Source organism: Saccharomyces mikatae (genome assembly GCF_947241705.1).
Source record: "Saccharomyces mikatae IFO 1815 strain IFO1815 genome assembly, chromosome: 10".
Classification (NCBI taxonomy): domain Eukaryota; kingdom Fungi; phylum Ascomycota; class Saccharomycetes; order Saccharomycetales; family Saccharomycetaceae; genus Saccharomyces; species Saccharomyces mikatae.
In genome coordinates, this window is record NC_079265.1 from 494,844 (window position 1) to 513,822 (window position 18,979).

The 18,979-nt window shown below is 37.7% G+C and overlaps 6 protein-coding genes and 2 non-coding genes across 8 annotated transcripts; 2 read left to right on the top strand and 6 right to left on the bottom strand.

Moving 5' to 3' along the window:
* Positions 1-92: 92 nt before the first annotated feature.
* Positions 93-3,617, bottom strand: URB2 (ribosome biogenesis protein URB2; the record flags this gene model as incomplete). The annotated part of the gene is made up of 1 exon (XM_056223557.1): positions 93-3,617. The coding sequence occupies one exon, from the start codon at positions 3,615-3,617 to the stop codon at positions 93-95; it is 3,525 nt and encodes a 1,174-aa protein (XP_056077564.1).
* Positions 3,618-3,908: 291 nt separating this feature from the next.
* On the top strand, positions 3,909-6,146 carry NUP85 (Nup85p; the record flags this gene model as incomplete). The annotated part of the gene is made up of 1 exon (XM_056223558.1): positions 3,909-6,146. The coding sequence occupies one exon, from the start codon at positions 3,909-3,911 to the stop codon at positions 6,144-6,146; it is 2,238 nt and encodes a 745-aa protein (XP_056077565.1).
* Positions 6,147-6,304: 158 nt separating this feature from the next.
* POL32 (DNA polymerase delta subunit POL32) lies at positions 6,305-7,357 on the bottom strand (the record flags this gene model as incomplete). The annotated part of the gene is made up of 1 exon (XM_056223559.1): positions 6,305-7,357. The coding sequence occupies one exon, from the start codon at positions 7,355-7,357 to the stop codon at positions 6,305-6,307; it is 1,053 nt and encodes a 350-aa protein (XP_056077566.1).
* A 311-nt stretch (positions 7,358-7,668) lies between these two features.
* On the bottom strand, positions 7,669-7,740 carry Smki_10.trna18. Its single transcript has one exon. It is a non-coding gene; the product is annotated as a tRNA-Met (tRNA).
* A 1,582-nt stretch (positions 7,741-9,322) lies between these two features.
* VPS55 (Vps55p) lies at positions 9,323-9,745 on the bottom strand (the record flags this gene model as incomplete). The annotated part of the gene is made up of 1 exon (XM_056223560.1): positions 9,323-9,745. The coding sequence occupies one exon, from the start codon at positions 9,743-9,745 to the stop codon at positions 9,323-9,325; it is 423 nt and encodes a 140-aa protein (XP_056077567.1).
* A 425-nt stretch (positions 9,746-10,170) lies between these two features.
* SSC1 (Hsp70 family ATPase SSC1) lies at positions 10,171-12,141 on the bottom strand (the record flags this gene model as incomplete). The annotated part of the gene is made up of 1 exon (XM_056223561.1): positions 10,171-12,141. The coding sequence occupies one exon, from the start codon at positions 12,139-12,141 to the stop codon at positions 10,171-10,173; it is 1,971 nt and encodes a 656-aa protein (XP_056077568.1).
* Positions 12,142-12,589: 448 nt separating this feature from the next.
* Positions 12,590-14,416, top strand: TAH11 (Tah11p; the record flags this gene model as incomplete). The annotated part of the gene is made up of 1 exon (XM_056223562.1): positions 12,590-14,416. One exon carries the CDS (start codon positions 12,590-12,592, stop codon positions 14,414-14,416), a length of 1,827 nt encoding a protein of 608 aa, XP_056077569.1.
* Positions 14,417-14,540: 124 nt separating this feature from the next.
* Positions 14,541-14,622, bottom strand: Smki_10.trna19S. Its single transcript has one exon. It is a non-coding gene; the product is annotated as a tRNA-Ser (tRNA).
* Positions 14,623-18,979: the final 4,357 nt, after the last annotated feature.

Below are 18,979 nucleotides of genomic sequence, written 5' to 3' on the forward strand. Positions count from 1 at the left end.
TGTAAATATTTCAAAGCACTAATATAGATCATCGAATATTGAAGAATACAGTTTTTATTCAATTTTGAGAGAGTTATATCCAAAGGCATAAATTAATCTTCACGCCATTTACCAGTCTTTTTATATTGAACGTAAAGTGCCTTAAAATACTGCTTCCCAGACGCATCAAGAAAGGCATTCAGTTGATTTAACTCGTTTTGAGATAATATATCAAAAATAGCGTGGATACCGGGCTGTAAACTCTTTTTGATGTTTAAATTGAACTGTGTCGTAATAGACAATTGAATATATTTGGTTAAAACCACAAGTACATTTTTTCTAATAGATTGTTTTATTAAGCTTATCTTTGAGTTTAAGTTGTTTTTTGGTCCATTTTGAGGGTTTGATACATCATAAGGCTCACAATAGTTTGTAATCAATCTGGCTATAGAGTCTGCTGATTGTGTAGACAATATACCGTCGTGTGTTGCTAGTTTTTCTAATAGCTGACAAAGCACGGCGTTGATTAGGTGATGACGATTAGAGAACTTAAATCTGTGAACTAATAGTATATGATCTATAACTTCGATAATGTTGACAAATCCTTTATTGGTTTCGATGGTTAAGTCATAGCTTATTGAAAGATTAACGATTTTTAAACAGAATGGAAGCAGCATCTCAATGCAATATTGGGTGAAAAGCCAGGGTTTCGAGACTAAAAAATCCTTGATAGCGTTCAACAGTAGCAAGTACGACTTGTATCCAAACTTTTCAATATCGCAGCTGGTATAGGCTTCGAGTAGAGCAATTACAAATATATGGTGACCAAGGTTGTTGTCCCTTGTGATCCTTGTAGACATTATAATAAATATCCTCATAAACTTTTCGCCATAAGATTCGTTGATAGTAGAAAAAGATTGGGCACTGTTCCAAAGTAGACGATTGAATGCATCAGGGCCTTTCTTGAGACTTTTTTCCAAACAAAATCCTAGAGCAGAATCGCACTGAACGGTATGATTGATGTTTAAATACTCTGCAAAAATGTACTCCAACTTATCTTCTACAAGAAGTGAATGAACCAAAAACATTTCCTGTTCTTCTGGTCTATGATATATTTTTTCAGAATGATATCGAAGCATGATTTTAGAAAATAGCGCCAAAATTTTTGTTTTATGCTTGGAAATATCACCTTGGCCTACCGTTATGATCTTGTATAATGCAGACATAGATATTCTGACTAAAGGAATAGATTTGGAGTCAAAGTTTTGTGAATAGTTTTCCAAAATGTCCACAGCATATTCTATTGTCATATCTTGTGCATCTTTCTGCTTGTTATCTAGTGTTGAAAATTTTGCGATAATGAAACCGGCAATAATCAGTTTGGTATCACAATTGGGCAATGACATTGCCTTTCTGATAATCTGGTAACCAGATCTCAAGAATTTTTCACTCACAGGCTCCTTTGCCTGTGACAAATGGTTAGTCCAAACTTTCTCAAAAATAGATTCTTCATCTCCCATTTTCATTTCTTTATCATATGTTCTTGAAATTATACTTTCCGGAGTCACTATTGTTCTCTCACACAGCTCATTGAAATTTGTCTCGATATTTGTCTTAAAAGTCGGGCTTGCCAACAAATGAAGAGCACATTTTTTAGCAGCAGTACTTAAACAAAAAGATTCACTGGTAATATTATTAATGAGAGACACTCTAATATTTTTGTTGATACATTGGATAGGAATTTGAACCAAAGCATTTAAAGCAGAAGATTGATGGTATGAACAAGAAAGTTTGTTTATCAAAGCATATGTGATATTAGCCTCTTCGAAAACGTCATCGTTACTCAATACCAAATACAAATTTTTTGAGTTTGATAATAATGAATCGAGCAAAGTAGAGATCTGTTCTCTTGTGAAGTTGTTGTTAACTAATGTTGCAAATTTGGACACAATAGAAAATGATAGGATTGATTTGTTCTGGTCGTCAAGGGTTACAAAGTATTTCATAAACTTTTCTATTATGTTAGGAAGGTCAAACGAAAAATATTCTCTTAATTTGAAGCAATAAAAGAACAGCTTTTCAAGTTGACCCGATGTAATATCAAAAAGGTTAGAAGATGATATGTAATTAAGTTTTTCTAGTTCTTCTGCAGGAACAATATCATCGTAAACTTCCATAATATGGTATTTTAAATCCCATTGGAGACTGTTATTAAATGATTCCAAAGTAAATACTTGAGACAAAACAGGCTTCAACTCGGTGAGGATGGTGTGAGATGCACTTTCTGATAGTCCTTCCAAGCATATGCCTATTAGGTACAACGGAACCCTGTTGGTAGAATCAGAGTTGACTTGGTCAAGTAAAGTTTGCAATAAACTTTTCCATTGCAAAGAAGATAACGTGAACATCTGTTTCGTTATTGACTTAACATATGCAGGACAACTAATTAGAAAATAGGAATCTGAGCCTTTTTCGGAACAGTACTTGTTTATTTTGGCGAAAAAGTCCGATAGTTCTCTTGCATTAGCGTGGGATTGAATTATCAAATCCCAAATATGAGAAGAGAAGTGAGGATCAGTAATATGTTCCGATTGGATCAAAATAAGTAAACGGAGAATATGTTTAATAGCAACCTCGATATCTAACTTCAAGATGGTTGGTATTAGTGATAGTGCTCCAGATTTATCGTTTGACGTTAAAGTTTCGAGTAATAATGTTTCTAGGAACTCTTGAGATACAGTCTTCTTCGACTCTGCTAAAAGAGTCAGAAATTTGAATTTTAAACTTGGTTTTTGGGCAGCCAGAATTGTGAAGATAGTTTCTAGCTGAACAAAATTGTCTTTAGATAAGAAATCGACGAAAGTAGCAAAATAGTAGTAAGCCATATCATCGGTAATTTTTGATGCATTTTCTTGAACAAACTTTTCATTCAATTTCATGTAATCAACACGTGGTTGTAAAAGAAATTTGCCCATGAGATTAGATAAACGAATAAAAGATTTGTTTGAAGATACCGGGTGTTCAATCTTCACGAAATATATCAAACTTGGTAATAGCATATGCTTGCAGTAACAAGTGGCAATTTTGTTGTCTGTTGTGGTGATATTGTCAATGCGAGTTAGATTGCAGGCATCTTGTAAATATGAATACGCAAAATTAGCAGATGAGCATAGACTTAAGCCATTTATCACTTCTTCCAAGAGTTGGAAAGATTCCTCAACAGAAAAATTGACCATTAAGTAGTCATGAATGGCAAAAAAAGTTTTCATAAAAGGAATACTGCCGGCAATCAATTGGTTTCTAGGCCACACGTAGATCGTTCTTGTCATTACAGGAACAACTTTCAACTTTTTGAGTAGTTTCTTTATCGATACTGTATCGTTGATTTCGTCCAATAATTTGCTGAAAATGATCCAAGTATGTTCACTGGTCTTGAAATCATCTAAATTTCCATTATTGAGCCTATCGATGAGTAAATCTAAAACAAAAATCTCCTTGTTGGGGAAATAAATTTCTAATTCATCAAGTTGTGAGACTATCTGAGCAATTTGATGAGGTTTCGTGCTCGTCGAACGTAATATTTTCGACAAATCTTGGGCATTGTCTGGGATGGATAGTTCTTTCGCGAGATTGCCCATAATATTAAAAGTGCAGTGCAACCTATCTATTTTCCAGATAATAGCTAATGGGGAAATGATGTTATGATCAACTATCTTCTTATAGCAGCAATCAATGCTGTAGACAGCGACTATATGCCCACTTATAGGATTCCTTGAGATGAGCTAAACAAAATTTTTCAGATCGCGTACGACGAGCATAATTTTATTTGCATTCAAACAAAGCTTTATACAAGCGAGAATGATGTGGAGGTATTGAATATATAATCGTATATTGAGCCAACAAGGGAAATCATAGAGTAATTAAAGAAAATGACAGTCGATAATTCAGACCATCTACTTATGGATGTCGATCAATTGGACTTTTTAGATGACAGAACGGCACAAACTAGTGATTATAAAACTGATGACGATGAAGAGCAATTATATGAAAGGGATCCAGTCAGCGGGGCTATCCTGGTTCCTATGACTAAGAATAATCAACCCATTGAGAGAAATGGAGAGAGGCTGCCTTTAAAATTCAGGCTGGGACCAATTTCCTATCAAAATATGGGATTCATAACTGCCAAAGACAAATATAAGCTTTATCCTGTCAAAATTCCTAGAGTGGACACCAGTAGAGAGTTTTCTGCATACGTCACAGGTTTGTTTGAAATCTATCGTGATTTGGGTGATGATAGGGTATTTAATGTGCCAACAATAGGGGTTGTTAATTCTAATTTCGCAAAGGAGCATAATGCAACCGTAAACCTTGCCATGGAGGCTATTTTAAATGAACTAGAAATATTTATCAATAGTATTAAGGATCAGAATGGAAAACTGAACAGATTTTATGAGTTAGAAGAGTCTTTAACCATTTTGAATTGTTTAAGAACAATGTACTTCACACTAGATGGTCGGGATGTGGAAGAGAACAGACCGAAATTTATTGAGTCATTGTTAAATTGGATTAATAGATCAGATGGTGAACCAGATGAAGAATCTATTGAACAAGTATTTTCAGTGAAAAATTCAGCATCTGGTAGAAAAGTATTCGAAACACAATATTTTTGGAAGCTTTTGAATCAGCTAGTATTAAGGGGTTTGCTCCCTCAAGCTATAGGTTGCATTGAAAGGTCAGATCTTTTACCATATTTGAATGAAACATGTGCTGTTTCATTCGATGCAATAGGTGATTCTATTGAACTCCTGAAACAGTATCCAAGAGATTCTTCCAGTACATTTAGAGAATGGAAAAACTTGGTACTGAAATTGGTCCAAGCCTTTGGTAGTTCTGCCACTGATATATCTGGTGAATTGCGTGATTATATTGAAGATTTCTTGTTGTTAATTGGGGGAAATCAGCGAAAAATTCTACAATATTCAAGGACATGGTATGAATCCTTTTGTGGGTTTTTATTATATTATATCCCCTCCTTAGAATTGTCTGCCGAGTATTTACAAATATCGTTAGAGGCCAACGCTGTTGATGTAACAAATGATTGGGAACAATCATGTGTCGACATTATTAGTGGTAAAATCCATTCTATACTACCGGTAATGGAATCCTTAGACAGTTGCACAGCCGCTTTCACCGCTATGATTTGTGAAGCCAAAGGTTTAATAGAGAACATGTTCGAAGGTGATAAAAGTATTGGTGAATATGATATTGAAGATAACGAAGTTCTTGAGGACCTTTTCTCTTATAGAAATGGCATGGCATCTTATATGTTAAACAGTTTTGCTTTTGAGTTGTGTTCACTCGATAATAAGGAACTATGGCCTGTCGCCATCGGATTGATAGCATTATCTGTTACGGGGACGAGGAGTGCAAAGAAAATGGTGATTGCAGAACTACTCCCACATTACCCATTTGTTACGAATGACGACATTGAATGGATGCTAAGCATATGTGTGGAATGGAGATTACCAGAAATAGCGAAGGAAATATATACCACATTGGGTAATCAAATGCTATCCGCACACAATATAATTGAAAGTATCGCAAATTTCAGTAAAGCTGGCAGATTTGAATTGGTAAAGTCATATTCATGGTTATTATTTGAAGCGTCGTGCATGGAGGGCAAGAAACTGGACGATCCTGTGTTAAATGCTATTGTGAAAGGGAATACTACAACAGATGACGATGTTGTAATACCAGAAGACATTTTGAACTGTGTAGTAACGAATGCCATGCGTCAAACTTTAGCGCCATATGCCGTTCTATCACAATTTTACGAATTGAGAGACAGTGAAGACTGGGTCCAAGCATTGCATTTATTAATTTTGCTAATTGAATTCCCTCATTTACCAAAGCATTACATGGTTTTACTCTTGGCGAAATTTCTGTATCCAATTTTCCTTTTAGATGATAAAAAGCAAATGGATGAAAATTCAGTAACGACAATCATTGAAGTTATAGAAACTAAATGGGATGAAACTGATGAAAAAAGTGCAAATTTATATGAGGCTATCATCGAAACAGAGAATAACTTACCTGATAGCACAACAGAGCTTTTAAAGAATTTAAGGAAGAAGTTAAACTTCAAGTTATGTCAAGCGTTTATGTAGATCAGTATAGTAGTGTTCCTCAAATGTTATAAAAAAATATAATAATAATAATTTTCGAAATAACGGTATATATTAATCCTACTTTTCTATTTTGAGAATTGATCTTTTGGATTATATATTACATCAAATTTGTGACGAAAACCATCTGAAAGAAATTATTATTTAGTTTTTCTTTTGAAAAAGCTTTCTAAAGTCCCTTGTTTTTTTAGTCTTTTGTTTGATGATGGCGTTTCTTGTTCTTTCGAAGAAGATAGTGCTCTTCTAGTCGCCGGAGATGGTTTGGGGGGAGGCGTGGAAGTTGCGGGCCTCTTGGTAACAATGTATCCATCCTCATCGACAAAGGAGGACCTTTCTTCTTCAAACTTAGGTTCTTTTAAATCTTCGGCTTCCGGTATCTTCGTTTGATGTATTTTTGGTACTTCCATAAGTGAATCTTCTGCTGTTGTTTCCAGCAAGTCTTCCAAGTCATTATTGCTTTTTTTCCTGTCATCGGTGAGAGTCTGTTCAGGTAGATTAGAATGAGACCCTTCATTAGGTTCTTCATCATCTAGATCATCTTCGACAAACAGGTTATTTAATTCCTTCATTTGAGCTTCTCTTTCGGGGTTTCCTTTATTTATCTTCTCTATGTTTTCCTCTCTCCTTTTGCGTAGTTCGTTCTGCCTAGACATTTCTTTGTCATTTCTATCCTTTCTCATCTTGGCCAGTAGTGCTGTTGATCTGAGACCCATGTCTTTAGATTTGGATTTCTTACCAGTTGTTTCTTCTGGCGTGGTTTTTGATCTTGCTGTAGGCCTTACCAAGGGTTTGGATTTCTCTTCTAAGGTCTTAGTTCGTTCTATGATTTTCAATGATTCTCGTACTTTGAGTTCATATGGATTTTCTATGGTTAAGCAATCCTTTTGATTGATGATACTGTAATGTGGTAAAAAAGCATCCATTGGATTGAAAGCAAAAATAAAGCAATCGATTATTGAATCTTCCTCTGGAATATTTCCAACATCATGTATAATTTTGATTGTTTGGTTTTTATAGCAGCAAATTACTACACAGTTATATTTAGCATTAGTGGTCTGCTTGTAATAGTCAAACATCAATTTCTTGGCCATGGATGGGCCCACCTTCAATTGATAAATTAAGTCGGTGAAAAGTACTGGTTTTACCTCAGTGAACAGTTTCTCATTGATGAAAGATGACACTTTTTGATCCATCACTTACTGGTTGGTTAAAACAGTGTGTAACCTCTGATCTCTGGGCTTTTGCAAATTAGTTCTTTGAGCTGATATAGTTCTGATGTGATAAATTACTGAACAATTTTCGAACTGAGTTACGCGTGTTCTGCACCATACGCGTTTATTACTATTCTCAATAAGATACACTAAACTATAATGTAAAGAAACACTGTTGGGAGGATCTTTTTGAAAAACTCGATCAATGGTGTGTGGTATTTGCATCATGCTAACTGATATTTTAAAAGAAGATGTTTCATAAAAACATCTGAAACAGAAAAAAAATTAAGCATTAGCGCCGCTCGGTTTCGATCCGAGGACATCAGGGTTATGAGCCCTGCGCGCTTCCACTGCGCCACGGCGCTTAATATTTCTTGGTTAAATTTAATCATGAATAAAATACATGTACTAAAAAATTGTAACCTTTCAATATAACACGTACTATTGCAACAAGGCTCAAATTGATGAATAAAAATCAACTATCGTCCATCAACTTGTAGTCATACTACTAGTACATTATCATATACGGTGTTAGAAGATTACATAAGTTATGAGAAGCTGAAATGCAATGATTCATAATGTAATAGGGCAATAAATGACAACATATAAAATGACAATAAAAGCATATAAAGAATTATGTAGAATTACGAGTTCCATTTATTAAATTCCTATATCCTCGAGGAGAACTTCTAGTATATTCTATATGCCAAATAATATTGCCTTTATCAACAATGGAATCCCAACAATTATCTCAAAATTCACCCATCTCTCAGACTAAACATCATATTATATGTTTCCTGGATTTCACAAAATACGATTATGAGAGTTTACATATATTTATAATATGACTAAATATATACTCGAACTGTCACCTAATCTAATAGAAGCCGAACTATAGGACTTTATAACATAAAAACTTGCTGTATACATCAATAGCAGAATCTATAATAAGCAAGTGACATGAGCATTATTTGTAGGTATCCTTGTATTATGATAATAGTAGTAGGGGTGTAGTATTAGTTAAGAATAAAGGCGATCTTTTATGCTATATAAAAGAGATGTAAAATGCACGCCGCACGATCACATTAAGCATGACCAATATAAGAATATTTCGATAGTGCACTACAGGTTTGATGAAACAAATCATTCTTTATACTGAAGCGCCTCTAACGTATATCATCTGATTATTCTTGCAATCACCTTATTCACCAGTATAAAGAATATTCAGCAACTATTCCAACATTGTATGAATTTACCCATGTGCGCTCTATTACAAAGTTATACTTAAAGAGTATGTTGTATGCCTTGTCAAAGCTGTACTTCGAAAAGAAACTCACTTTGGACAAGTACATATACATGTACAATCGTTATGATCATTTCAAACCATTTTAAACCTCTGTAACTTCTTCTTGTTTGTATTGTACCTCTATTCGTATAATTATCAGTAATGGCAGCTTGGATTAAGATTAGTGGAAACGCCAAAGATTTACGACGTTTAACCGATACGGTGTAAAAGCCACCTTGAATTGTTCTAAACAAAATGAAGGCAAAAGAGCTACGGCCTACTAGTGATAAAGACCTTGGTATTGCAACGTGAATTACTGTTAGGACCGAATTATTGTAACACCTGAAAATCCTATGAACATTACTTAGCACCTTCATTGATAGATTGTTCCAGGTAAAAATAGTTAAGTGTGTGTCAGTAAATAGACACAAACTACCCAGCATGTTTGTTCGAAATACTTTAAAAGATGAAAAGGAGGATATAGAGTAATTTATGTAACCTACTTTATATAAGTAGTTCTAGAAAGAAGAAGAAATCGACCTTGGATTTTCCACTTTTGTAGAATATAATACTTTATAAATATATGTGTATATATCCATGTAAGGTCACAAAGAAGCTTCGTATTGATGTGGTCTGCTGAAGTACTGTGAGAGCATTATACGTTAACCAAAAAGAGAATCGTCTTCATTAAAGTCCTTTTTGAAAAACCATTTGAAAATAACAATACTAGAATATATGATAAGACCACCGGTCATGCACATAATGCAACTCAGGTGACCGATCAATTGGCAATGGTAGAAAACAATTGGCAATGCCACGCCACTTGTCACCAGCATTCCTGTTAGGAAATGGGCCAGGTCTTGGCCAGTGTTTGATGAATCAGACATGAAGTCTGATGTGTGGTATTTATTTCCTGCATTGAAAATTGTATTTGGTATTGGGGCTAGTAAAAAGATCAAGATATCGAATAGTGGGTAGTAGTTATGGAATAATGCGCAACTTAGTATAACTAAAAGAAAACCTAGTGCCAGGAACCCTGACAAAGATATAATCTTTGTCAATGGCGATACTTTAAATTCCATCATGGCCATATTGAATAGTATATCTTAAAATTCTATGCTTTTTTTCTGTAAATGTGCCCAGTATTGTATGTACACGATAGATTCCCCTTTTCTAGCTTCTTCCTTACTCTTATTTTTTTCTCGGTTTTTCGAAAAGGTGGAGTGAAAGGCACCAAGAGAAAGGCATAACATAAACCCATTGAATTTATGATTGAATTCAAGTATAGAACAGGATCAACTAATTACAAGAGATACATAGTTTTCGCGCATGATACGAGAAAACAGTACTTATATAAATGATATATGTTTGTGCTGTGCGTATATATATGTATATAAATGTTCTTAACAAATTAAGGAACAAAAATACTAGTTAGTTATTATTATGTTTTTGTTGTTTCATTTCTTCTGGCCGAAATTATAGTAGGAACTTATTAACATGAGTTTGTTTTTTACTGCTTAGTTTCACCATCAGCATTGTTGCTGTTACCGTTGTTGTTGTTGTTGTTGTTGTTGGAGTCGTTCTTGTACATTTGTTCGAACAATTTCATCGAGGAGGTTTGTAGTTCTTCGGTCTTGGTCTTTAATTCTTCAGCGTTAACTTCTTCACCACCTTGTACTCTGGCAACCAATTCTTTCAATGAGGTGATTTGATCCTTAACCTTTTGGGCTTCAGCCTTGTCAACCTTACCTTCGAATTCCTTCAAGGAGTTTTCAGTGTCATTGGCTAATTGATCAGCCTTGTTTGCAGTTTCAATGGCTTGTTTTCTAGCCTCATCTTGAGATTTGAATTTTTCAGCATCGTTAACCATTTGTTCGATTTCGTTTTCGGATAGACCAGAAGAGCCGGCAACAGTGATGGAAGAATCCTTGTTTGTAGCCTTGTCTCTGGCAGAAACATTGATAATACCATCGGCATCGATGTCGAAAGTGACTTCAATTTGTGGCACACCCTTTGGAGCAGGTGGAATACCTGCCAAAGTAAAGTTGCCAATTAATTTGTTGTCTCTGACCAATTCTCTTTCACCTTGGAAAACTCTGATTTCAACAGAGGTTTGGCCCGCAGCAGCGGTGGAGAAGATTTGAGACTTCTTTGTTGGAATGGTAGTGTTCCTTGGAATCAATCTGGTGAAAACGCCACCCAAAGTTTCAATACCTAGAGACAATGGGGTAACATCCAATAGTAGGACGTCGGTAACCTCACCGGACAAGACAGCACCTTGAACGGCAGCACCAATGGCAACAGCCTCATCTGGATTGACAGCCTTGGATGGGTCCTTACCGAACAAAGATTTGACGGTTTCGACAACCTTAGGCATTCTGGACATACCACCAACCAAGAGAACTTCAGAGATGTCGGAAGTGGATAAACCGGCATCTTTCAAGGCCTTCTTGACTGGATCGACAGTTCTCTTGACCAATGGTGCAGTCAAAGTCTCAAATTGAGCTCTGGAGAATTTCATGTTGATGTGCTTTGGACCGGAGGCATCAGCAGTGATAAATGGTAGATTTATTTCGGTGGATACAGTGGAGGACAACTCAATCTTGGCCTTTTCAGCAGCTTCCCTGATTCTTTGAATTGCCATACGGTCATTTTCCAAATCGATACCAGTTTCAGTCTTGAAACGGGAGACGATTTCTCTCAGCAAATAGATGTCGAAATCTTCACCACCTAAATGAGTGTCACCGTTGGTGGACTTGACTTCGAAGACACCGTTGTCAATATCTAAGATGGAGATATCGAAAGTACCACCACCCAAATCGAAGACGGCAACAACCTTGGAGTCGGATTTTTCCAAACCGTAAGCCAAGGCAGCGGCAGTTGGTTCATTGACGACACGTAAAACGTTCAAACCAACAATTTGACCTGCGTCCTTGGTGGCTTGTCTCTGAGAGTCGTTGAAGTAAGCTGGAACAGTAACAACAGCGTTCTTAACTGGTTTACCCAAGTAGGCCTCAGCTGTTTCCTTCATCTTGTTCAAGACGAACCCACCAATCTGGGCTGGAGAATAAGTTTGACCTCTAGCTTCCACCCAAGCATCCCCATTGGAGTGCTTGACAATCTTGTATGGAACTTGCTTAATGTCTCTTTGCACCTCAGCGTCTTCAAAACGACGACCGATTAAACGCTTGGTAGCAAACAAGGTATTCTCCGGGTTCACAACAGCTTGACGCTTGGCTGGGATACCAACCAAACGCTCTCCCTCTTTGGTGAAGGCCACCACAGAAGGAGTGGTTCTAGAACCTTCGGCGTTTTCAATAATTTTTGGAACTTTACCTTCCATAAGAGCCACCGCAGAATTCGTGGTACCTAAATCGATACCGATGACAGAACCTTGCACCTTGGTGGATTGCAAACGTGTTGCAATACGGAAAGAGCTGGCAAAGCCAGACTTGTTTAGTATGTTTTTAGCAGCAAGCATCCTGATGCGTCTAAATATGATATTTGTGTAGTCTTAAGTACAGTAAAATGGGTCGTAAATACAAAAGTTGTCACTCTGGCAAAGGTTGGTGAGCAGCAGGGGCGTCGATATGTACAGCAAGCAGAGGAGGACAGCAGCGTATGTGCTTCTATAGGTCGAACCAAAAGACCGAAGATTATCCCAGATGTCGAGCCGGCGTTGGGATCGTTCGTTTTTATACACCGCACCGTAAGCGGTCACCGGAAAAAGAGGCAGGGGGCGATGGAACCGGGCCGAAGCCCGTGGAAAAGAGTTTTCGTAAAGCGTGATAAGTAATGATCTAACGCATCGAAGGCACTAGCTCGAGCACTTACACATTGTATTGATAATATAGTATAATGATGATATAAGCGCTAGTTGAGGATTGCACTGTTCTGTCAGTAAAGCAAACTTCATAGTGTGGTGATATATGAGCGGTGTAGTGAATAGCAAGAGAAAGCAGTTGCTGCGTGTGCCCGTGATAGATCTTGATCGGGTTTCAGACGAAGAACAATTGTTACCGGTAATAAAGGCAGTGTTACTGCAGTATGACACCTTTCTGTTGAAGAATTATGCTAACAAGGCAGTACTGGATACATTGTTGGCAGGTCTTGCGACAACAGACCTACCGGACACAAACCAAGGGTTTGATGCGAACTTTACGGGCACATTGCCGCTAGAGGACAATATTTGGCTGGAGCAGTACATATCTGATACAGATCCTCAATTGCATTTCGATCGGAAGTGTAAGAATGAGTCGTTAAACTTGATTTATAGCAGGTTGTTCAAACTGGGTCTGTTTTTCGCTCAATTATGTGTAAAGAGCGTGATATCTAGCTCTGAGTTACGTGATTGTATTAGCAGTTCGCACTGCGCGACCAAACTGACTCGTTATTTCAATGACAACGGTTACGCACATGACGCTGCAGATGCAGGTGCTACGATGCTGCCGACTGGTGACGACTTCCAATATCAGTTTGAAAGGGACTACGTCACTTTGCTTCCCACAGGGGTGTTAACCATCTTCCCCTGTGCCAATGGTATCAGGTATAAGCCATCTACTATGGCAGCCACAGACAATTCTTGGATCACTATCGATGAACCCGATTGTCTCTTGCTCCACACAGGGACCCTTCTTGTCCGCTGGTCGCAAGGTATGCACACCACCTCGCCGCTCCAGATAGACCCTAGTGCGAACATCGTTTCTTTGACCATCTGGCCTTCACTTACTACACCTATAGGAGGTGAAGGTGATGGCACGATTGCTAATCAGCTGCTGGAGCAGCAAATCAAGGCTTTCCCAAAAGTAGCTCAGCAGTACTATCCGCGAGAACTTAACATTCTAAAACTGCAAGAGGCTATGAAGTTCATCAAGGAGTTGTTTATTGTTTGTGAAACGGTGTTATCATTGAATGCCCTCTCAAGATCCACGGGGGTTTCGCCAGAGTTGCACGTTTTGTTACCTCAGATATCTAATATGATGAAAAGGAAGATAGTGCAGGATGATATTCTGAAGCTGTTGACTATTTGGTCTGACGCATATGTTGTAGAGCTAAACTCTAGAGGCGAGCTGACTATGAGTTTACCAAAAAGGGACAACCTGGTAACACTGACAAACAAGTCGAGGACCTTGGCTTTCGTGGAAAGGGCAGAGTCGTGGTACCAGCAAGTGATAACTTCCAAGAGTGACGTTATCACTCATATACCCGTTTTCAAGATTAATAAAAGGAGATCGAGCACTAACTTCAAGACGGTTTCGGGCAACAAAGTTCAAACGAAAAGTTCTGATACTAATGCCCTAAGTAACTCTAGATATTTAGCGAACAAGAAAGAAAATTTCATGTACAAAGAGAAAACACCTGATTCGCAAGCAAACCTTATGGATCGGCTGCGTGAGAGAGAGAGGCGTTCAGCTGCATTGCTTTCACAAAGACAAAGACGTTATCAGCAGTTCCTGGCAATGAAAATGACTCAAGTATTTGATATCCTTTTTTCACTCACCTGGGGTCAGCCTTATACGGAAACTTATCTAAGCTCATTGGTCGTAGACAGCTTACAAGACAGTAATAATCCCATTGGTACAAAAGAGGCAAGTGAGATTTTGACCGGGCTACAAGATATTCTACCAATGGAAATATCCGTTCATCAGGTGGACGGTGGGCTGAAAGTTTATAGATGGAACAGCTTGGATAAAAATAGATTCACCAAACTGTTGGAAATTCACAAGTCTAAACAAAAGGGTGATCAAGATATTTAGATATTATACACATAGTACGTACATATAAGAGTAAAGAAAGGAATGTCTTTTTTCTGATCTGCAAAATTGTATTTATTGTTGACGATAATGTTCCCCATCACAATTGGGGAACGTAAAAAATTAACGACAACTGCAGGACTCGAACCTGCGCGGGCAGAGCCCAAAAGATTTCTAATCTTTCGCCTTAACCACTCGGCCAAGTTGCCTATAATTAATGACTTTGTTTTATTATTGAAAAACTATACCACACGTTAGCAGTGACGACTATGTTCTAGATGAAAGAGTAGAAATTACTTAAAAAGGTAACCCCTAAACACACCTGAAACGAACTTAGACACTCTACTCAAGCAGTAATAATAACCAACATATATAAATAGTAGTATTCTAGGAAACTACAATACAGAAGGAATAGATAGAGATAGAACAACAAGTAAAGTTTAGATCAGAAGTTCGCTACGTGACAACTTTATTAATGTTGTAATATAAATCAACTATCATCTACTAACTAGTGTTTACGTAACTAGTTATTGGAATGAAAATCAACTACCGTCTATCAACTTGTTGGAATGAAAATCAACTATCGTCTGGCAACTAGTAGTCATGCTACTAGTACATTATCATATACGGTGTTAGAAGATGACATAAGTTATGAGAAGCGGTCATCGAAATAAGTGGAAGCTGAAATGCAAGGATTGATAATGTAATAGGATAATGACTGACAAATATAAAATGACAATAAAAGCATATACAGAATTATGTAGAATTACGAGTTCCATTTATTGGATTCCTATATCCTCGAGGAGAACTTCTAGTATATCTACATACCTAATATTATTACCTTTATCAACAATGGAATCCCAACAATCATCTCAAAATTCGCCAATCTCTCATGGTAGCGCCTGTGCTTCGGTTACTTCTACAGAAGTCCACACAAATCAAGATCCGTTAGACGTTTCAGCTTCCAAAATTCAAGAATTTGAGAAGGCTTCCACTAAGGCTCATTCTCAACAGACAACGACACCTCACTCGTCTGCTGTTCCAGAGAACCACCATCATGCCTCTCCTCCAGCTGATCAAGTACCATTGCCACAAAATGGGCCGCTCCCACAGCAGCGCATGATGACTCCCCAACAAGCCAATATTTCTGGTTGGCAAGTATACGGGCACCCAACTTTGATGCCGTATCCACCTTATCAAATGACACCCATGTATGTTCCATCTAAGTCAAACTCACAGTTTACACAATATTTACCACCTGATGGAACACATCGAAACACTTCATCACCCGAGTCTGAAAATTCATTCACTGATTCATCCTCAGCGAAGTCTAATATGACATCCACTAATAATTATGTCAGACCACCACCAATCTTAACCTCACCTAATGACTTCCTAAGTTGGGTTAAAACATACATTAAATTTTTGCAAAATTCAAATCTCGGTGATATTATTCCGACAACAACCGGAAAAGTAGTACGTCAGATGACAGATAATGAACTCACCTTCTTATGTCACACTTTTCAATTATTCGCTCCATCTCAGTTCCTACCCACCTGGGTCAAAGACATCCTATCTATTGATTATACGGATATCATGAAAATTCTGTCGAAAAGCATCGAAAAAATGCAATCTGATAATCAAGAGGCAAATGACATCGTGACACTCGCAAATTTGCAATATAATGGCAGTACGCCTGCAGAAGCATTTGAAACAAAAGTCACAAACATTATTGACAGACTAAATAACAATGGCATTCACATCAATAACAAAGTAGCATGCCAACTAATCATGAGAGGCCTATCTGGCGAATACAAATTTTTACGCTACACACGTCATCGATATCTAAATATGACAGTTGCTGAACTATTTTTAGACATCCATGCTATCTATGAAGAACAACAGGAATCAAGACGCAGCAAACCTTCTTACAGGAGAAATCCGAGTGATGAGAGAAATGATTCTCGAACTTACATGAATACGACCAAACCCAAAGCTATAACTCGAAGTTCCCAAAAAACAAATAATTCGAAATCAAGAACAGCCAGGGCTCATAACGTATTCACATCTAAAAACTCTCCCGGTACTGACAACGATTCCATCGGTGAATCAACTACCGGACCGATTCAATTGAATAATAAGCACGACCTTCACCTTAGGCCAGAAACTTACTGAATCTACCATAAATCATACGAATCATTATGATGATGAACTTCCTGGACACCTTCTTCTTGATTCAGGAGCATCGCGAACTCTCATAAGATCCGTCCATCACATACACTCAGCATCACCTAATCCTGACATAAACGTAGTTGATGCTCAAAAAAGAAATATCCCGATTAACGCTGTTGGTGATCTTCAATTTCACTTCCAGGACGACACCAAAACATCAATAAAGGTATTGCACACCCCGAACATAGCCTATGACTTACTCAGTTTAAATGAACTGGCTGCAATAGATATTACAGCATGCTTTACCAAAAACGTATTAGAACGAGCTGACGGCACTGTACTTGCACCTATCGTAAAATATGGCGACTTTTACTGGGTATCTAAAAAATATTTGCTTCCATCGAATATCTCCATACCCACAATCAATAATGTTCACACAAGTGAGAGAACACACAAATATCCTTATCCTTTCATTCATCGGATGCTTGCACATGCCAATGCCCAGACAATTAGATATTCACTTAAAAAGAACACTATTACGTATTTTAATGAATCTGATGTTGATTGGTCTAGCGCTACTAATTATCAATGTCCCGATTGCTTAATCGGTAAAAGCACCAAACACAGACATATCAAAGGATCACGGCTAAAATACCAAAATTCATATGAACCTTTTCAATACCTACATACGGACATATTTGGCCCTGTTCACAACCTACCAAAGAGCGCACCATCCTATTTTATCTCATTCACTGATGAAAAAAACCAAATTCCGTTGGGTTTATCCATTACATGACCGTCGCGAGGATTCTATTCTCGATGTCTTTACTACGATACTGGCTTTCATTAAAAACCAGTTCCAGTCTAATGTTCTGGTTATCCAAATGGACCGTGGTTCTGAGTACACTAACAAAACTCTCCATAAATTCCTTGAAAAAAATGGTATAACTCCATGTTATACAACCACAGCGGATTCCAGAGCCCATGGTATCGCTGAACGGCTAAACCGTACCCTATTAGATGACTGTCGTACCCAACTGCAATGTAGTGGTCTACCGAATCATCTATGGTTTTCAGCAGTCGAATTCTCTACTATCGTAAGGAACTCACTAGCTTCGCCTAAAAGCAAAAAATCTGCAAGACAACACGCTGGATTGGCAGGACTTGACATCAGTACTTTGTTACCTTTCGGTCAACCCGTCATAGTCAATAACCACAACCCTGACTCAAAAATTCACCCTCGTGGTATCACTGGCTATGCTCTACATCCATCTCGAAATTCTTATGGATATATCATCTATCTCCCATCCTTGAAGAAGACAGTAGATACGACTAATTACGTTATTCTTCAAGGCAAGGAATCCAGATTAGACCAATTCAATTACGACGCACTCACCTTCGATGACGATTTGAATCGTTTAACTGCTTCTTATCAATCGTTCATTGCGTCAAATGAGATCCAACAATCAAATGATCTCAACATAGAATCCGACCATGACTATCAATCTGACATTGAATTGAATCCTGACCACCAACGAAATGTACTTCCAAAAGTACCAATCCCCACTGACTCCCCACCTCCTTTAACTCATACTGAAGAATCAACGCCTATTTCTAAAACCAAGACTCGAGCACCCAGAGAAGTTGATCCAAACATATCTGAATCTAATATTCTTCCGTCTAAGAAGAGATCTAGCATCCCAAAAATTGCTGCTAACGACAGTACCGGTTCGGGTGGTATAAATAAATCAGATGTTCCTCTACTTACTCCTTTGTTCAAACCCGACACACAACATTCGTATCAAGCCAATACATCTAATGATTTCGGTGACTCAGACTCACAAAGTGACATTGATGCTGACTATAAGGGCGTGACGATACCCAGTTTGGGTGGTACCAGCAACAAAACTGATTTGCAGATAAGTGATCCAGAGACTGAGAAAAGGACCAAACACCGTCCACCTTCAATCGATGCTTATCCACTGAAAAAGGACTCATCGCACCATATTTCCCCTATAAAAACACCAGTTACTCGTCCCGAACAGAATATCGAGGAATCTATTATCGCTGATCTCCCTCTCCCTGATCTACCTCCAATACTTTCTACCGAATTCCCTGACCCATTTAAAGAACTTCCCCCGATCAATTCTCGTCAAACTAATTCCAGTTTGGGTGGTATGGATGACTCTAATATCTCCGCTACTATCAATAGCAAGAAAAGATCATTAGAAGATAATGAAACTGAAATTGAGGTATCACGAGACACATGGAATACAAAGAATATGCGTAGTTTAGAACCTCCAAGGTCAAAGAAACGAATACTGCTGATCGCAGCTGTAAAAACAGTAAAATCAATCAAACCGATACGAGCAACCTTAAGATATGACGAAGCAA